At 46.6% G+C, this 20993-nt stretch overlaps 1 protein-coding gene across 3 annotated transcripts in view; it reads right to left on the bottom strand.

Moving 5' to 3' along the window:
• PRR5 (proline rich 5) overlaps positions 1-20993 on the bottom strand; it is a 155701-nt gene that overhangs the window by 69206 nt on the left and 65502 nt on the right. Inside the window, exon 3 of one of the 3 annotated variants that reach the window (XM_067559349.1) lies at positions 8207-8320. The exons of 1 other annotated variant lie outside the window; for it this stretch is intronic. In XM_067559349.1, coding sequence (XP_067415450.1) covers positions 8207-8310 — 104 coding nt within the window. In that variant the 5' untranslated portion in view covers positions 8311-8320. Of the gene's footprint in view, positions 1-4688; positions 4751-8206; positions 8321-20993 lie in introns of those variants that run through there. One more of the 3 variants, XM_067559348.1, reaches the window with a different exon arrangement.

The raw sequence follows: 20993 nt of genomic DNA, 5'->3' as shown, positions 1-20993 counted from the left end.
CAGACACATGTGAGTGTATCTGAGCAGCACACAAATGAAATAAAAAAATCCAACCAGTTTCAGACTGCAGGAGGTTGCACATATTTGGAAAGACTGCATGTACAGTAGAACCTCAGAGTTATGAACACCAGAGTTATGCACTGTGTTAAACGTAAACTACTAAAAAAATAACGGGAAACTTTAAAAAAAGATTTGGCAAGTGAAGGAAACTCTTTCTGTGTTTGTTTCATTTAAATTAAGATGGTTAAAAGCAGCATTTTTCTTCTGCATAGTAAAGTTTCAAAGCTGTAGTAAGTCAATGTTCAGTTGTAAACTTTTGAAAGAACAACCATAATGTTTTGTTCAGAGTTACGAACATTTCAGAGTTATGAACAATCTCCATCCCTGAGGTGTTCATAATTCTGAAATTCTACTGTATGTATGAATTGATGGGACAGTTCCCCAGGCTGGTAATGACTAAGTCTTTATAATCTGATAGCTGTTTGGTGACCTATGTGATATAAGTTGATGGCTTCAGTTCAGTTCGTAATGGACAAAAATACACACAACATCACAAAAGAGCAGGAGTTGGGAAGTCTAAACTGGCTCCTCGTCCTCCCCCATGCAAGGTGGGTGAGCCCTGGCTAGTTTAAGCAGATCAGCACTCTCCCTGCATAGCCATTTGATCTCTCTCATGCTTCTAAAAAGACAGCCGATTCATTGGGTGACCTTCTCATCATCCAGTCCCCCACCTGACACTCCTATGCCATGACAGCTGGGATGGAAGGCCAGGTTCCCACCCTCTGAGGAGTACTGGTTGTGGGCAGAGGGCACAGAATACAGGAACAGTGATGTGTCCAGAACTGTGTGAGTGGTTGTGGGGGGAGTTAGAGTATTGGTGGACTGAGGTATCCGGTAATCTAAGAGAAGAGTAGAAATTTTAATGTGCCCAAGTGAAACTACTGCTGCAATAGAGGAGGAGACATCTTGAGTCCCTAAAACGCTGAAGCTATTTTCACAAGAGGGCTGAATTGGCAGCAAGCAGCTAGTTTTTCACAAGACGCAGCACTGCAGCAAGAACTGAAAATATCCCAGTATTACATGTGGGGCTCAGTAAATTAGTGCGGTAGCACTGTCTAATCTGGGTCGGACAGGAGGACTGCATTCTCTTTGTCTTCAACTGCTAACAGGCTTCTGTGAAGTACCAGACTAATCAGCCTAAATCACTGTTTCCTCAAACTGTGAGTCATAAGCCACCATGGTTTGAAGAGCCTGTCCTATATCTGCAGAATCACACAGTTTGAGAATCCAGAGAGAGAGGACTGAGAAAAATAGTAAGTCATTAAGCAGGGCTCTTTTTTAGGACAAGACTATACTTAAAAATTAGCTGGCTTGGACACAGCTTTGGAACTCAGGATTTGAAAAATTCACACTCCTAGCCACCACAGCTATGCTGACCGGGCCCCTGGTGGAGACATGGCTAGGTTGATAATGTTTCCGTCAACCTAACCGCTGTCACTTGGAGAGGCGGATTACCTACAGCAACGGAAAAACCCTTCCTATGGTGCTACAGAGGCTTAGCTACGGAGCCGTAGCTGTGTTACTATAGCACCTATAGTGTAGACACAGTCACACAAAATTAATGAAAAAGCTGGAAAACACCTACTCGAGGTCACTCATTGGGTTTAATAGGTGGATATGCAATGCAGGTAAGGATGCAAGTAACAAGATAGAAAATTATCTGTTAGTGGTTTCCCTGTAGTTTTGAAATTACATTCTATGTTGAAAACACAAATATTTTCCCTAATTCCATGGCCTTTGTTAGTGTATAAAAAACACAATCTGAAGCTGACATACACACAAGTATGTATATGTGTAAAAGAATACTGTAGTATAAGAAATGCAACATGAACAAAGATGGCAGTAAAGATCATGTAATATGGTTAACATGGTTCTCCAGAGTAGTCCATCTGTCACTTTTTTCAAGATAAGCTCTTGTGACAATTTAAAATTATTTGTATCCAAAACAAAAATCTAATCAAGCATTTCCTGAGGATTAACACAGTCAAATACACCATGGCAGTGAAGGCATATCACAAAAGGCAAAGAAACAGCATAGCTGTGAGCTGCTGAAGATAGGAATGTTTCTGACAGGAAGCCCATGCTGGCCTGTTTGGGACACTTGCCAAAGGCTACACTAATCTCTCATATTTATACATCCCACAGTTACCACAGACTGCAGTAGGATGTCAAAGGAACACACTAACTGAAAGGGAGTATGAACTCACAAGGATGAAAAATAGAAGAGCGGTGAAATCAGCTGAGCCTGAGTGGACATTCCACCTCACACCTGGAGAGCACATACATTCTAGTGTTTGCCCAATCTTTTTCCTCAGAAAGGCAAAGATATGGCACTCGGTATTCTATAACTAGGGATGTACTAATCTCTTTATTAAACAAGAACAGGGATGGCTCCTGCAACAATATGCTTTAAAGTGAAGGGACCCCAAAGAGGTTAAGAGTATCATTCAGTCTTTATAGGCTATTCAGTGTTTGATTCTTTCTGCCGACACTCCCAACCAGCATTATAATTAGTGCCAAGGCAGAAAGAATGTTTTTTTAATAAGATATGGACTCCTGGCCACTGTGTAACTAGCCTGAGGTTGCCAAACAAACTCACTTCACATGGGCTGCTGAATAGCTATCAGACAGTAAAGGATTCATTTCAGAGTTGTTGAGTACCCTCAGCTGCCCATTAATTCAATGGATGTTATGGGTGGTCAGCAAATCTGAAAATATCATCCTAAAATTATCATTTGCATTTTTTGAAAAATGGATGTAGTTAAAATTAAATACCTCTCTTTCCAATGGGCAAAAGTTGTATGTCAAGTTGGGGAAGTGGGCTCAAAAACAGAGCTAGTCTGGAATTTTTCTACAAATTATGTTTTTGTTGAAAAATGCTAATTTGTCACAAGTGAAACTGCAAAGCGGGACTGGGTTTACTGAGTTTTCTGACCCCAAAAAGGTCGAGAAAAAAATTTCAAACTTGTCAAAACTCATTTTCAAAATGAAAATGTCTGGCTTAACAAACTTTTTGTTTCAAAATTTTAACTTATTAGTCTGAAAAAAGGTGAAACAAAGAAAAAAGGTCAAACTCAAAATGAAATATTTAGAAATTATCAAAACAAAATGTTTTGATTCACCCAAAATAAAAATAAAAATAAAACTGGGTTTTCAGGTTGTGAATATTTTCAAGATTTTGAGTTTTCATCCTGATTTGCTATAGGAAAAAATGTCAAACTCTTAAAAATAGTCACGGCTGGGAAAACTGTTTCCCATCCAGCTCTGTTGATGAACGTTAGTCTGAATTTTGACCACCTGTTAATTTCGACCATCAAACTTTTTACTTGATATTGCCAAACGAAGTTGAGTTTTTGTGCAAATTTTTAGGTAATTGTTAGTCTGTAAATAAATACCCATATTCACATGCAAAAAAGGGTATGTGAGAGTACACCCGAGTATTCCTTAATAGCTATTTGTAATTCTCCTGTTCAAAAAGTTCCAGTCAAACATTGAACAGAAACAATACCATGTGATTCTCACTATAAGTCAAGGGAACTTAAGCTTCTAAAGTGCCTAAATCACTTTTGAGCTTTTATGTCACTTTGGTACTTCTGAAAATTTTGCCCAAAGTAAACAATTTGCAAACATCCGTAGACTGAAATTAAGCTGTTTCTCAAACATTTAATGAAAATAAATGAATTTATTAAACACAAAGTCTTCAAAGTGCTTTACAACCATTCATTCATTAACTGCATCAACTGTAAACACACTTGTGAGGGAGATGAAAATTATTATCCCTATATTGCAGACGGGGAAATTGAGGCACCGACATTAAGTGGTTTCCCTGAAGTGTCACAAAAAAGTTAGCGTCGGAGTCAGGAATAGAACTAAGGAGTTTTTGGCTCCCATATGTTCCTGTGTTCAAACCAAACTCTCTCTTAAAAGGAGATCCCATTGAGAATATCTGGGAAGAAAGAGCCAAGTCAATACAAATACCGTATCTTCGAATAATTAACCAGTGTGGGAAGGGAAAAAATGTCCTAACAAAAGTGAAAGCTCAGTACTTTCAGTTTGATACATTTGAAAGTTTCTTCCATTAGGAAAACCTTGCTGTAATCTGAAAAGACATGGATTTTTAATTAAAGATGAAACACTGTGCTTGCCCTCCACTGAGCACTACTTAATGGCAAGTTATTGTGCATGCCATATTCTTGCAAAAACTAATTCAGATTGTTCCGCATCATGTTTCTCAGCTTAGATTCACTGTCCATTTCATTATTGTAAGAAATATCTCCTCCTCCTTATATTTTGGCTTATTTTATTCACTACCTCCTACTCCTTCAACTTGTCACCATTTTACCTTTTTTTCCCCCTTCTAATGCCAAGGAGAATGTACAAACGTTTCACATGCTTTTCCACAACAGAACTCAGCCAGTATTAACCGCGGATTAGGCAGTCTGTGCCAGCTCGGTCATAAAGAAAACCTCTCTCTGAGTTTTCTTTGCCCTCAGAGGGCACCCCCCGCCCCCCAGCTATCAGGCTAAAGATTATAACCTTGGGTTTCTCAGTCAATTGGTTAGTCGGTGACTCAGCATTCAGCCCTCAGTTTACTCCTGCAGCAGAAAACAAGCAGTTGAAAACAATACCTGCAAAAGAATCTAAATTATTTTAATCCAGTGCAGATTTTGTGAGCTCTAATGAAGCTGCTGCTAGTTGTTAGTTAACATGCGTTGGCTGGTGAGTTGGTACACACTGCTTTTGGGGTTCATGGGAAAGCAGGCACAGAAGAAGCTGTGCAACGAAGTCTAATTTGCATAGTAGTAGGCAGAAGCTCAGCAGTGACTTACTTCACTTTGATTTGACAATTTCATGCTGTGTTACTGTTCCTTAGCTGTGGAGATGAAGGAAAATCCCTGCAGAGGAAGAAGCCTTGCTAGGAATGCAATGTGCAAGCGGTGAACTGGGCAGTGATAGAAATGGAACCTTGTCTCCTGTAATTTGCCCTCACCTAGCTACCAAGGGCAGAATTCATCCTGTTATTAACACAATCGCAAGGGCTTAAGCTGGTATCCACGAAGAAGACTTAGTGAAGGAAACTTCACCAGGCAGCTACATTTTGGCACATGAAGTAGCCACAACTCTACTGCTGGAGTGGGCAGCAGCGCCTCAAAAGTGGATGACACAGCCAAAAAAATGTGTGTAGTGAGGGTGACTAGAGAAAGCACTGACTTGAGTTGTTCTTTTCTGAAGCTCCTATTGGCAAAACCTATTGGGAACCCAGGGAAAAATTAACTGTGGCCCCTCCACAGTACGTTGACATGGGGCCGAAACAGGTTCATTGCCTGTCCTCCCAAAAGGTGAGTCTCCTCTCATGAGCAGTGGGCTTGACTGGGGCAGAGGCATTCTGCATTCTGTATTTCACATCTCCCTGCATCAGCTTTACTGAATCAGGATCAAAGCCTCTCTCAAATATCCTGCCCCCTCCCACACACATCCCCTCCCATGCCCAGCTGCTAAAATTAAGGGGAAAAAATGGCAACTAATGTTATAGTACGTTCTGGTTTGATGAGAATGGAAAGCCCTTCTGGTGCTTCTTATCACTCCTCTAATTAGCAAGAATGTTTAATATTTCACTGCTTGAAATAGCAGCAGTCCTTCTCTTATCGGGAAGGAATTACATTTCCGTAAGCCAAAGGATAACATCTGAGGATAGTACTTAGAAATGTTTGTTAAACAAGCCACTTTTGTTTTACAGAAAACAACCAAACCAGTCCCAACCAACCAAACAAAACCAATTAAAAAAAAAAAAACCACGCCTGGAAAATGTTTGCAAAAGTGACCAGTGATTTTGGATGACTCAGTGTGGGTGCTCAACTGGAGACACCTCAGAAAAGTTCCTGAGTCCTGCATTTCAGAGAGTGCTGTACGCTCACTCTCTGAAAATCAGGCCCCTTTTTAAAGTGTCTCAGGTTGGGTATCTAAACTTTGAGTCACCCCAAATCACTGGACACTTTTGAAAACATTGCATGTGCCCCCCTTTCTTCCTCCCCCCCTCCCCCCCGTTCACTTCTGAAAATCTTGACCAGTTTTTAGATCATTCTGTCAAAGTATGACTAAGTATACCATGATTTAAGCCTCAATCATCTTGAGATGAAAAGATGAAGGTGAATTTTACAGAGTGTCGAGTATCTGCTAAGATACCAAGATCCTTAAAGCCAAGATGGGATATGAGCTGCATTATGTTGCAAGAAAGAGCTATATTGATCTCCTTGTTTTGCTGCAGAGAAGGCCTTCTATTATTTAATATGAAATGCAGGGCCTGCATTTCTACTGCAGTCTCTAAAATCAGTTATGTTTTGTAATATTTATCACAACTTCAGAGCACCCTGGCACACCTACACTAATGCTCACTCTGTCTTCAAAATTAAGTAGTGTGGGGGTCTCGTATAATAAGGTAGCAGCTCCGCTGGCTTCTCCAGAGGGATTTCAGAGATGTGCATGCTGTGGAACTGTAGGGTGCCAGTGTATTCACAGCGAAGGGTAAGATGACATCATGGCAAACGGGAAAGGTTGGTCTCCAAGTTCACAAACCAGTAAAGAGATTACTCACATATGCCTGGTTTAAACAATATGTGATGCGTGATGGATTAAATGCACAGGAAATCTAACAAGACTCCCATACACAGATGGCAAATACCCATTGGTCAAAACTACCCATCTTTTTCAATTTCAAAAATAAGTAAATAAATAAAACCCACTTATCTTGGACTGTGTTTTGCACCAACAGCAGAGACGGCTAATGTGAACAGATTTAACTTTTTGCTCATGCAGCACCACAAGGCCCTTTCCACACCATCCCCTAAACTCTCCCTATCTCACTATGCCAGGCATCCACCCTCTCTCCATTTAAATCCATCCTGACAACTCACTTCTCCCACAAGGCCCATAAATGCTAATCCCGGCCCATGAAAGCTGTCAGCACACCATCATGAAAAAGCTCCAAGGACCATATTCTGTTACCCTTACTCACACCGCGTAGTATTTTACTCTGAGAGCAGTCTTACTGATTCCTGTGGGACAATTGGCCATGTGACATGCTACTGAATTAGATCTTTAATTAACACCATCATCTGCATCTCCCTGTGCATCCTTCTGTTATTTAAGCTGCAAACTTCTCAGGTCTGGGGCATTGTCTCCTTTGTGTCTTATATTATTACAATGCCTAACAAGCTGTTAGTACTTACAAAGAATTGATAATAAACCCATGAATAAATAACTAATAGTGTGGTTATAGTGACAGAAGATGTGATTTTTTAAAATCTTTTTTGCACGACACAATTCTATTAAGAAATTTGTTCTCCTTGTTGCTCCAGTGATTTCGATCTTGCTGTAAATATATCTCAATGCTTTTTAAAAATACCTACCAGAATAATTTTCCAAAGCACCTAAGTCCCACTTTTAAAAAAAATTGACTTAAGGCCAGCTTTTTAAAAGGTGTTTTGGCACCTGGATTTTAATGGGAGTTAGGCACCTAAACACCTTTAAAAATCTGAGCCTTAGGCACTTCAATTAACATCAGTGGGACTTAGGGTCTTAAATGCCTAAGTTATTCACTTTGAAAAATGTTCCTCTGTCTTTTTTCACAAATAGTAATAGAAGAAGAATTCATACACAGAAAAAAGTAAGCTTGGTGGATTATTTTTTCCCCTTCCAAAACATACAGAAAGGACAGCAAAGAAGAAAATATATATACACACACTTTTTTAAAAAAAAAACTACATCAATCCTGAACTAAAATGTCTGGCAAGGACATATTTTGTATGTTGGTGCTCTGAGAAAAGCTCCTGCCTATCAGAATGAAGCATAGGCCGAACCATCTTCAGGAGGGCAAATCTATTTTTTCTGTTAGCATTCAGAAAAAGGTTAACAGCAGTCTCAAAGAGTTGCTCCTGTCTGCTATTAAATGTGTCTCCTGGTTACACGTAACACATTAAGGCAGAAGCCAATGTGTTGTTACATTCCTGGAACAATGTATTGTTAAGAACAAACTATCCCAAACTGCTAAACAGAGAGACACAGACAATAATTGTGGAATGAATCATGCTGGCTGCTGTGGGAATCCTTAGAGGCTCCAGGTGAGGAAGTGCATCGAACAAGACCTTACCTGTTCCAAGTAGCGTTGGAGCAGGCCCGTCGCTGCTGAGTCCCCCGCTCATCCAAGGCTGCCTGCTCTCTCTTGCCCAGATCACTGAGGCTGGGCGAACTCATGAACTTCAACCTGCGAAGAGTCCTCATGGTCAAATGTGTGTTTGCGCGTGGCAGCTACAGATACACCATCCTTTTACACACACACACACGCAGCTGGAGCAGCAGCAGCAGCAATGCGAGCAGTTCTCTCCGTTTGCTGTTCAAAAAAGAAACTTAAAAAAAAAAGAAGAGAGAACCAGTCTCTACAGAGCACACCTCTGCCAGCAAGAAAACAAACCTTTAATCAGATCAAGTGTGATGTCATAAACTGTGGTTAATAATTTCTCCAGTCCTTTTAAAATATAAAAGCCAAACTTCTTTCTGCTGCTTTAACAGTTCTCTGGGGCCCCTTTTAACTAGCAGCTGACCAAAGTGGAAAGATTTCCCCTTCCTCCTGCCCCTGTGCACCAAAAATGAAGAGTATCATTCAACATGCTGCATGTTCCACCAGTCCTGGGAATAGCTCCTTTCTTCAGCCAACTGGTTTTTTGAGTTTTTTTCCCCACCCCTCTCTCCTCACTCATAACTGGAAATGAAATCAGAAGACAACGGAAGAAAAAAAACCCAACCAATACTGACGCACTGAGACTTTATTGGAAAGTTTCATAACTGCCTATGCCCTGTCACATTATGATACATACATACATTCGCACTCGCGCACACACTGGCACAAATCTCCTGTTTGCCTCAGAGGCTGTTTAAACTGAAAGCGTCTGATAAGCCACAAGAGTGAGAGTATTTAAAAAAAAAAAAAAAAAGAAAAATGAATACAGACCAAAAAGTGGAAGCTGGTGCTTTCATTTTGAGACACTTCAGAGGTTAAATAGAATGAACAAGAGGGTTAACTATTTGAGTTTTTTTTTTAATTGAAATAACAGCTTCACAATCTGGGGCATGTATACTCTCAACAAAAGCCCCAACTCAGTTATCTTCAAAGGGAAGAGCATCCTGCTCTCCTGAGACTGCAATATTCGTGAAAATGATCTGCTGGTGGAAGATTCTACCCAATTTGACTTCTTGTTGTGCCAAGTTTTTGTTTCAAATCAAAAGTATTTTCCTTATCAGATAAGTACTGACCTACCTTTGTAACAAGTTTTCTAAAACCAGAATGGCTTGTAATATAGCATCAGGTTGGACATGCATCAGGTGAGCATGAGACAACACTTTGGGCCAGATTCATGTTAGTAATAGATTACTCTGCAAACAGCCCAACTGAAACCAAAAAGACTACTCGCAGAGTAAGATACTATTCAGCATAAGAGTATCAGAATTTGGACCTCCTTTTGGGATAAAATTTCACAGAACATTTATAATTTTTTGTTTCATTTGTTTTCCTTGTATATGAATGTCAGCTGCCTAGATCTGTGAATCCATTTTGAGTATATGTAGGCTTGGAAGGATTCTATTTTTATTAGTAAATGTCAGTAAACATCAATTTCACTGTACACAGGCAAATTGATGAAAAAATATTTCCATTAATACTAATCAAAATGTATGGAGTCAGAAAAATGCTACTTGAGAACTTTAAAATTAGAGTTTGATTTAAGGATATTTACTTTATATATTTTGACATGTGATGTTGACAATCTGTGTTTTAATGGTTACATGAAAACTGATTTTGAAATGCACAGATGCCTTATCTGAATCGGTAATTTGTAAGCATTGTCAAAATCTGATTTATTTATTCCCTCACTTCCCAAAATTGAGCTCAGCTCTTTGCATATTGTCTGGGGGGGTTGGTCAGATCACACAGGGAAAAAAACATTTTATCTTGGGTTAATACTAATGGTCAAGCCAAGACAGTTTACTTTTCTGTCAGCTGCCTCCTCCCACCCAAATATCTTGGCGTATGGGAGATGTATGAAATAGAAAAAATCATTTTTAAGATTACCGTTCTAAATCTAACCTACCTTTGTACAAAGTCTTGGTTATTTCTACTCTGTTCCAGATGGTTAAACCCCTCAAACAAACAAACAATCCACTATATACAAGGCATCAAAAGGAAAACAAACACAACAGAGTATCACTGTATTCTAAGCAATGAGATGGCTTCTACAGCATACAAATCAGTGACTTAAAACAGATATAGTAGAACCCTGTTTGTTCAAATAGGATGAAGGACACTGAATTTATCTGGATGAACAAAGGAGGAAATTGGAGAACATAACAATTTGTAGTAGAGTTTTCTGGTGAGGTGGTTCAGCTAAGCAAGGATCTACTCTGTTTAATGAAATGACTATCTGATAAACTGGTTAATTTGTGATAATGAAATTCTGCCTTGTTTTGGTTTCTATTCTCCTTTGGAGGCAAACATTTACTGCTTCTCACCTGCTGTGAGTCTTATAGGTTTTACAAAATGTGTATTAAATATTTCTTGGAATTTTAGTTCCTTCTCCTTTCTTGACAGCACAGGAAAGCTTCCAAGCTGCACATTAGTTATGCCTGCATATTAGATATTAGCAATTCTCTTAATGCAATGATAATTTATAAACTCCTCTCTTAATTGCTCATCTTCTCTTTCTTCCTTTGAATGCTCCACTTGCTCACTTGAGTAATCTCAGTGCTTGTGATATGTTTTCAACTGCCTATAGGAAATGAGACTGCAAAAAGCAATACTAGCCTTCACCTCACAGCAAGTTTCCACAGTTTAGTATCTAACAGAAGGAAAACAAACTCTCTCATTCTATAACTTCAAATTCCACATCAATAGCTGAACTGCATTAACTTCTATCCATCAGTCTCAATAACTGGCCTCTGCTTTTGAATACTAGATTCAAAGCAATGATGTATTTGGGGGGGGGGGCGGCGGACCAGGCCCCTGGGTGCTGGGGGAGTGGTCGCTGGACCAGCCCTTCATGATGTGCAGCGGTATGGGGGCGCAGGAGGCTCTGAGCTGCCCAAGAGCCTCCTGCACCTTCCACCCCCTGCAGATGGTGAAGGCTGGCCTGGGCCCCCCAGGCTGGGGGTGAGGCCGCCCTGTCCAAGCCAGCGCCGGGCTGCAGGGCTGCAGCGGGAGAGGAGGGTGCTGCGTGGCGGGTAAGTGCGGGGGGGCGGCGGAACCAAATCTGCATTTGTGCCCCCCCCCCAGGCTTGATGTCTCCCCACAGATACAAACAACCCCACCTTCCCCCGGGACAGCTGGGGGGGCGACACCTGGACCCCCCTGCCCTGTGCAAGTCGTGAGGCTTGGGAAGGGGGTGGCAAATGCAGGCTTGGCCCCCGAGTGCTGGAGACCCATGGTATGCCACACAAACCACAGGGGATGAGAATCATTTCCACTTCAGTTTTCTCTGTTCAGTAGAAGTGGGCAGCCTTTGTTTACACTCCTTCTCCCTCCCACTAATGTGGAACCTATGCTTCCACCTGATCAAATATTGATTTACACATAAGCTACTTTGCCTACATTCATAATAACAGAATCACAGCTCAATCACTTTATAAGCATTAACTTGTCTACCTGGTGAAAAAGCCCAAAGTCACTAGTATGCTTTAAATTAGCCTTCTAGTTTACTTCTCTCTATCAGACCCATGTAGAAAGACAAGTTCTAATTCAGCCTGAAAGCCACTGGGAATTAGGTAAAAATTTATTATTCTCATTTATCGTTTCAAATGAAGCACAGTGAGCCAGGGCAGAGTTGTAAACAGGAGCCAAGAGTTCTAACTCCCAGGCCCAGACTCTAACCACTGGATGCTAGGCCTTCGTTCTGCATGCTAGGAAGAGCACAATGCTGCCTGGTGTAAGGGTATGGTGACCACATAGCAAGTGTGAAAAATCGGGATAGAAAGTGGGGAGGTAATAGGTGCATCTAGCCCTGAATATCAGGACTGTGATAAAATCGGGAATTCTGGTCACCCTAAGTAAGGGACAGAGAGAAAGGGAGGGATGGTTAGGGAACAGGGGAGGAGCAACAGTGCTCCCTGACTGACTTTGGCTGAGTCTACAACACTTACGGTGGTGTGTAGACTACAGGGACTACACATGTAGCTTGCAAGGATCTGGCAGCGGGGAAAGGGTCCGGCAGTGGGGAAACGCTTTGGCAGTGGGGAAAGGTTCCAGCAGTGGGGAGGCAGCGGGGAAAGTCTCAGGGAGCTGCTGCCAGAGCCCTTCCCTGCCACTGGAGCCTTTCCCCACTGCCCCCTCCCTGCCAGTGCCTTTCCTCATTGCTGGATCCTTTCTCTGTGGTGCGGAAAGGTTCTCGCAGCAGGATGCTACACTGCTAAAAATAGCAGTATAGACATGGGAGGCACTGCCTGATGTGTAGAGAGCCACGTTGGAGCTCTGGACATTCAGGTGTGTAGGACACGTTACTTGCCTAAGCTGTGCCTCACCATTTACACTATTTACGCACATGCTAGCTGGGTTTGCAGTGTCTGCACACTACACACTGTCACAAGTGTAGACGTAGCCTTTGAGCTATAAAAGGGTTGGGATGCTGCCATTGCTCTGCAACCTCTTACTAAAAGAGCAGCCCCTATACACCATTTACTTCGGAATAAAGGGGGGACTTTCTGAAGGTTTAAGCATTGCACAAGAGGAGGGATGAGAGCATCCCAAACAAGTAGTCACACAGGAAAGAGAGGAGAGTTGCCATTTGTTGGCTTCATAACGAATAATCATTGCATCTTAAAAACAAATAATACCTGGTATTTATATAGAGCCAAGCCTCCAAAGTCCTTTACAGACATTAATTCAATCCTAGCACAAAACCATGAAGCAGATAAACATTATTGTACTTTTAACTCATCTGGGACCTGTAGCCCAACGGTTAAGTGACTTGACCAATGCCACACAGCAAGATGGTGGCAGAGTGGGAACAAAACATTGGAGTCCAATGTCCCAGTTCTCTGTCCTAACCACTAAACACAACACTGCCGCCACTCCGCCATCCTTCTTGGTCTGATATTCAGAAACCTATTCTTCCCTCCATGAGGACCCAATACTACATGGAATTGTGTATGGGCGGACCCTACAGCCTGCACAAAACCCTAATGAAGTCAGTGGGACTTGGCATGGCTGCAGGGGTCTGTTCACGATGAATCACTTGCAGGACCAGGGTGTAAAAAAACCCACAACTTTGATAAAGAATAACAAGAGTTATGTGAGTTATATTGATGGGAGACTAGTCTCCCAGTCCAGCTGGACAGTCCTAGATGACATGCACTGTTGCTGCAGCCCAACGCCAGTGCCGTGTGTAGAAAACACAGTTTAAAAAAAATCAATAAAGTGCAACCTAAAGTGTATCTATTCTTAGTAGAAGATGTTTCTTTGCAATTGAATGCTGCATTTTAATGATTATAGTATTGCCAATGACAAAGATTCAAAAATCTTGAGTCAGGCTTCCACATCCCAAATAATGAGATTCGTTTAAAAATAATAAATATTGGGTTCTTTTTATTTGCCTTCTGGCTTTTGAGCTTTTCTGTAGAGTTTTCAAGCTTTTCTGAATAACTAAGAGGGCCAGAAACTTACTTGAAAAGAAAAGAAAAGAAAAACAAGGTTACTTACCAGTAACTGTTGTTCTTCGAGATGTGTTGCTCATATCCATTCCAATGTAGGTGTGTGCGCGCCCCGTGCACAGATTCCCGGAACTTTTTCCCTAGCAAGCCCCGCATGGCCAGCTCAGGCGCCCCCTGGAGTGCCGCGCTCATATCGCGGTATAAAGGGCGCTGCTGGCACCGCGGGTCCCAGTCCCTTCTTTCTGCCAACTCCGACAGTGGGGACGGGGGGTGGGTTTGGAATGGATATGAGCAACACATCTCGAAGAACAACAGTTACTGGTAAGTAACCTTGTTTTCTATCTTCGAGTGATTGCTCATATGCATTCCAATGTAGGTGATTGAGTAGCCATACCTTGGAGGAGGGTAGGAGTTATCGGTGACCTGCTCTAGACAGCACGGCCCTGCTGAACCCTGCGTCTTCCCTCGCTTGTTCCACGATGGCGTAATGCGATGTGAACGTATGGACTGACGACCAGGTCGCTGCCCTGCAGATGTCCTGCAGGGGAACCCTTTCTAGAAAGGCTGCGGAAGAGGCCTGGGCCCTAGTGGAGTGTGCTCTCACCGGCCCTGGGAGGGGTACTCTTGCCTGCTCATAGCATGCTTTAATGCAGGCAGTAATCCATTTGGAGATGCGCTGGGTGGAGACAGGCAAGTCCTTCATCCTATCCGCCACAGCTACGAAGAGCTGTGTCGACTTCCGGAAAGACTTGGTCCTCTCGAGATAGAAGGCCAAGGCTCGCCTGACGTCCAGCGAATGCCCCCTCCTTTCCTCCTCCGACCCGTGGGGTTATGGAAAGAACACAGGAAGGAAAATGTCCTGGTTACAGTGGAACTGAGACACCACCTTAGGCATAAAAGCCGGGTGAGGCCTCAGCTGGACCTTATCCTTATAAAAAACCGTGTAGGGGGGCTCCGAGGTTAACGCCCTCAGTTCGGAGACCCTTCTGGCCGAGGTGATAGCCACTAGGAAGGCCACCTTCCATGACAAAAGTAGAAGGGAGCATGTAGCCAAGGGCTCGAATGGACCATCAGCCCGTTAAGGACCAAGTTGAGGTCCCAGGGTGGCACCGGGTCCCGCACCTGAGGGAAAGTCCTCTTCACCCCTTTAAGGAACCTCACCGACATAGGGTGAGAAAACAGGGAGCGGCCCTCCATGGGTTGGTGGAAGGCCGAGATGGCTGCTAGGTGGACCTTGAGGGAGGCCAAAGCCAGGCCCTGCAGTTTAAGCTGCAGTAAGTACTCCAAGATGGCCTGTATAGGTGAGATGCTAGGGTGTAACCCTCTCGCTTCTGCCCACCCCGAAAACCTCCGCCACTTAGCTTTATATGTTACTTGCGTGGACGGCTTCCTGCTGCCCAGGAGGACCTGTTGAACCTGCATGGAACAGGCTCTCTCTCCCTCCGTCAGCCACAAAGTCTCCAGGCGGTGAGGTGGAGGGAGTCCAGGTCGGGGTGCAACAAGCTCCCATGGTCCTGGGAGATCAGGTCGCACCGTCTGGGTAGCGGAATCGGTTCGGTGATGGAGAGGTCGAGCAGCATGCTGTACCAATGCTGTCTCGGCCACGCTGGGGCAATCAGGATAATGTCCGCCCTGTCCCTCTTGATTTTGAGGAGGACTTGGGGCAGGAGCGGGACGGGGAAAAGCATACATTAAATCCCCTGTCCAGGGAATCAAAAAGGCATCGGACAGAGAGCCCGGCTCGCGACCCCTGAGCGAGCAAAACCTCGGGCATTTCCTGTTCTCCGCTGTAGCGAACAGGTCCAGATGGGGAGTACCCCACCGTTGGAAGAGGCAAGCCACTATGTCCTGGTGTAAGGACCATTCGTGGCGGGGAGAAAAAAATCTGCTGAGGCGGTCTGCCTCGCTGTTCCGTACCCCCGGGAGGTGAGAGGCAGATAAATGAAACCCGTGCCTCACCGCGAAGTCCCAGAGGTGAATGGCTTCCTGGCAGAGTGCCGAGGAACGTGCCCCCCTTGCCTGTTCATGTAGAACATGGCTGCCGTATTGTCCGTAAGGACTCGGACCACTCTGCCCCTGAGGAAGTGGAGGAAGGCCTTGCAGGCCAATCGGACCGCTCTGAGCTCGCGCACGTTGATGTGCAGAGCTCTCTCCTCCAGTGACCACAGCCCTTGGGTGCCCTGATCGTGAGAAATGTGGGCTCCCCATCCCCGATCGGATGCGTCTGTGATGAGCGTCACAGATGGGATGAGCTCTCTGAAGGGGACGCCCAACATCACTTCCCTCGGGTCCCTCCACCAATCGAGGGATGACAGCACCTGTGGGGGAACCAGGACCATTCTAGTTAGAGAATGCCGGTGTGGTACATACACCGAAGCCAGCCACGCCTGGAGAGGTCTAAGCCTCAATCGTGCCAGTCTCACCACATATGTAGAAGCCGCCATATGTCCCAACAGCTGCAAGCAGTGCCTGGCTGTCGTCATGGGGGACAAGTGGAGATCAGATATGATGGCTGCCATCGCCTCAAATCTTGCTTGAGGGAGGAAGGCTCTGGCTTGTACCGCATCTAGCCTGGCTCCAATAAACTCAATACATTGTACCGGAGTGAGTGTGGACTTTTGCTCATTGATAAGCAGCCCCAGTCTAGTGCACAATTCGCGTGTGAGGAACAGACTATGTCTCACATGGGAACTCGACCTCCCCGATTAACCAGTCATCCAGGTAGGGGAAGATTTGAACACCTTTACGGCGCAGGTGGGCTACCACCACAGCCATACACTTAGTAAAGACCCTAGGTGCTGAGGAGAGCCCAAAGGGTAGGGACCGAAACTGATAATGGCGTCCCGCTACCACAAACCTCAAAAACCGCCTATGGGCCGGTAATATCGAGATGTGAAAGTATGCATCCTTTAGGTCAAGGGCGGCATACCAATCCCCTGGGTCAAGGACCGGAATGATTGTGGCGAGGGAGACCATACGAAACTTAACCCGCCTAATATACCTATTTAGGCCACGGAGGTCCAGAATGGGCCTAAGGCCTCCCTTCGCCTTGGGGATTAAGAAATACTTAGAATAAAAGCCCCTGCCCTCTTCGGCCAGTGGGACTTCCTCCACTGCCCCCAACGTGAGGAGCGACCCAATCTCCTGCACAAGGAGTTGAACCGAGGCCAGATCCCCAATGGGGGACAGCCGCGGAGGGGTGTTGGGGGGAAAAGCTGTGAGCTGGAGGGAGTACCCCTTAGCAATCACCTCCAGGACCCACCGGTCCGTAGTAATGGCTTCCCAATCCGCAAGGAAAGGGCGAAGCCTATCTGCGAACGGCCGGCCAAGATCCCAGAGAGAAGGAAGAGTACCACCCTCCGGTTCTGGGTCAAAAACGTTTATTCGGATTACCCCCTTTCGAAGGCCCCTGCTGGCCCCCTGCAGAGGACCCTTGGCGGCCTCCTCTGCTGGGACCGCGGTAGCGCTCACGACCCCTCCTCTGCTGGGCGGGGCGAGGAGCCGGCCTGGGCGGGGGTGGTGGTTGCCTCTGGGCTTGAGGCCTGGACTGCTGTTTGGAGGCCTGAGGGGTATACAACCCAAGTGACTTCAGGGTGGCCCGAGAGTCCTTGAGTGCGTGGAGTTTGTCGTCTGTCTTCTCCGAGAACAGACCCAGGCCATCAAACGGTAAGTCCTGAATGGCCTGCTGTACCTCCTGGGTGAGGCCAGAAGCCTGAAGCCATGAACAGCGGCGCATCACTATCGCCGAGGCCATAGCCCTGCTGGCTGTGTCCGCCGCGTCACTAGCCGACTGCAGCGCAGCGGTGGCCACAGCAGCCCCTTCCTGGAGGATAGTGGAAAAGTCTGCCTCCTGGTCCGGGGGCAGCTGGGAGGCAAACCTCTGCATAGAGGCCCACAAGTTTTTATTATATTTCCCAAACAGGGCCTGATGGTTCGCTACTCTAAACTGCAGCGCCGCAGTAGAGTAAACCTTCCTCCCAAATAAGTCCATCTTGCGACCCTCCTTGTCCTTGGGCATGTTACCCCTGGTTCCCCTGGCGGTCCCTCTGGTTGGCCGCATCGACCACCAGGGAGCAAGGTGCCGGGTGGTTGTAGAGGAACTCAAATGGTTCCTTGGGGACATAATACTTGCGTTCCACCCCCTTGGACGTAGAGGGCAGAGAGGACGGGGTCTTCCAGAGTTTCCTGGCTATCTTCATGACATTGTCATGTACTGGCAAGGTGGCCCGTGAGGGTCCCAGAGAGCTCGAGGGCCCAAAAAGGGGGTCCTCCTCCTCGGACATGAGCTTAAACTCCATGCCTAAGTTTTCAGCCGCTCTCTTTAGGAGGTCTTGATGAGCCCTAAAGTCAAACAGGGGCCCCTTACGATCCCTGGCTGCTGCCTCATCAGGCGATGAGGAGGAAGAGAAGGGTAGGGGCGCAGTGGAGGGTCCCTCCCCTGGGTCCGAATCCTCCGACCCTTGCTCCTGAACCTTAGGTGCGGGAGGTACGGGGGGAGCCACCGCCGACTGCAGCGACACTGAGCCCTGGGGCATAGTGGCATTCCAGGGCCCCCAGTACGGCCACTGCCAAGGCCCTTGGGTCCACCCTGGGGCCTGCAGGGAAGGCTGCTGCAGCTGCACAGCCTTCCTGTCCCCAGAGCCCGCCGTGCGTCGTCTATGTCGCCGACGCGTGGAGCGGTCGGGCGAGGACAACGCGGACCGGTGCCGACGTCGGCGGTGCCGGCGATACGAGGAAGTCGAGGATGATGACGACGACGTAGCCGACCGGCCTCTGCGGTGAGAGGACTTGCGGTACCGCTTCCCTCCCCGGGACCAAGAGCGGTACCGATGACAGCGACGTAGAGGAGAGTCCCGTCGCCCCGATGTCGGCGTCGGGCCAACCGGTGCCGGGCCCATCATCGGTGCGGCCCCCATCGGTGCCGGGCCTAACGGTGCCTGGACCATCGGTGCCGGAGCCATCGGTGCCGGAGCCATCGGTGCCGGAGCCATCGGTGTCTCTGGGCCTTTCGAGACCGACGGTGACCGGGAGCGGTGCCGAGACGGGCTCCGTGCCGAAGAGTGCGAGCCCGAGTTTCGGTCCCTGCTGGCATTGGAGCTGGACACACGGCTCCAGCGACGGACTCGGGACCGCCCACGGTGCCGCGGTGCCGAGTCGCTCGACGACCTAGAGTCGGAGCTCGGAGGGGAGCCGACGCTCTCCACCCTCCGTGACCGTCTGGAAGGAGACTTGGATTGGGAACGTCTCCAACCACCGAGACCACCCAGCGCGGGTTTGCCTCGAGACGCAAGTCCCTTGTCCCTCGGCCGAGGGGGGGACGGAGGCATAGGCATGGCCATAAGGGCCCGTGCCGCGGTAAATGCCTCCGGCGTCGACGGCCCTTGCGGGTGCACTCCCCCACCCCCAGGAGTCGGGGGAGGCAACCCGCGCGGAGACCCCGGGGCCGGAGTAACCTCTACGGCCCGTGACTGGGGCGTCTCCGTGCTCCCGCCGCCCTGCAAGGGCCGGGGGGAGATCTCCGGTGCGGCCGAGGGCCGTGCCGACTTCTTGGGACCCTTGGAGGCCTTCTGCGGTGCTGAAAGCGGTGCCGGTGGGGGGGCGCTCCGCACCGACGACACACTCGGTGCTGACGGAGACCGGGACGGTTCAGAGGCTGGACGGAGCGCCGACTCCATAAGTATTGCCTTTAGCCTCGCGTTCCTCTCCTTTTGGGTGCGAGGCTTAAAGGACTTGCAGATTCTGCACTTGTCTCGACTGTGTTCTTCCCCAAGGCACCGGAGACAACGGTCATGCGGGTCACTGATCGGAAAGGCTTTGGTGCACAAGACACAGTTCTTAAAGCCAGTGGAGCCCGGCATGATTCCAGAAGGAGGAACCCCGTCCGGGGTTCAGACTTAACACTAAACTATAAACTAACTAACTCTATAAACACTATAAACAACAACTTTGAAAAACAGTCAAACAACTAGGGAATGAGCTACTTGCACGCAGCAAGAGGCGATAGTTCCAGCAACCGTCACAGGCGGAAAGAAGGAACTGGGGACCCGCGGTGCCAGCAGCGCCCTTTATACCGCGATATGAGCGCGGCACTCCAGGGGGCGCCTGAGCTGGCCATGCGGGGCTTGCTAGGGAAAAAGTTCCGGGAATCTGTGCACGGGGCGCGCACACACCTACATTGGAATGCATATGAGCAATCACTCGAAGATAGAAGTTGAGATTTTCACGTTATTCACATGACCTCAGGAGCTGGGGCTTTCATAATCACTCCAAATATCAGGAGACTCACAATGAAATAATGCAGGCTGGTGACTGTGATTATTATGGGCCAAATTCTCCCCACAGTTCCACGCATGCCACCACACTGACAACATAACACAGCAGTGATATTGATGCATATGGGAACGTAACACAGAATTTGCCCAGTCGGTTTTGTTCATTAGAGATTTGCAGGGTCTTTTTAATTAAATATTGGCTCTGGACAAAGATATATTCTTAATTCATAAAAAACAAAAACAAAAAACTAATTCCTTTAATTTTCCCCACATTTGGGGGGTCTGAAGGGGAATTGCCCTGGAAATGCTGATTATTCTTTTGTGTACAACTAACAACCAGAAAATTGAACTCCAGCTCTTCACAGAACATAGTTAAAAACCCCATTAGATGAGTGTGCTTTTAGATTGTATAAACCACACAGCCAAACTGAGGACAGGCCTCAACATATGCCAAAGCTGAGGAATTAGGTTTGTGGAAAACCACACTTCTTAAAGTCACAGAGCATCTTGTTCCACCAGCAGCAAGCAGATGAAAGGGGAAAGAAAGCTCTGCTTGGCAGGCAGAAGGGGGACTGGAAGGGAGAGGCAGGAGGGAAAGTACTATAACTCTGAACTCATCAATTCTTTTGTGATAATCTCCCCTTAATGCTCCCTTTTCAGCAGGAAACCAAGAATGGTTGAGAGTAAAGAAAGTATAAAACCAAACTTGCCACTAGTCAATGATAAAGAACCTGGAAATAAAGGCAGCTCACGAGGGCAGTTCCTGCTGTCATTTACTACGGTTAGTCCTAGGACAGCAAAAGGTTCTACTGGCGAGTGTGGCCAGTCCTGATTCATCACTTGCTAACCCTTTCTCTATTCCCAAAACTCCATGGAGCTCTTTGCAGAACCCCACAAGAAGGGCTTTTGCCGAGTTATGGTGCCTGTGAGGGTGGGGAGGGAGGGAGAGACTTTGCTGCACAGATGGTGGCATCC

This window comes from Emydura macquarii, unplaced genomic scaffold (genome assembly GCF_026122565.2).
Source record: "Emydura macquarii macquarii isolate MOO-44397 ecotype Brisbane River unplaced genomic scaffold, CSIRO-AGI_Emac_v2 contig_2205, whole genome shotgun sequence".
Taxonomy (NCBI): Eukaryota; Metazoa; Chordata; order Testudines; family Chelidae; genus Emydura; species Emydura macquarii.
This window is presented reverse-complemented; position numbering and strand designations above follow the sequence as displayed.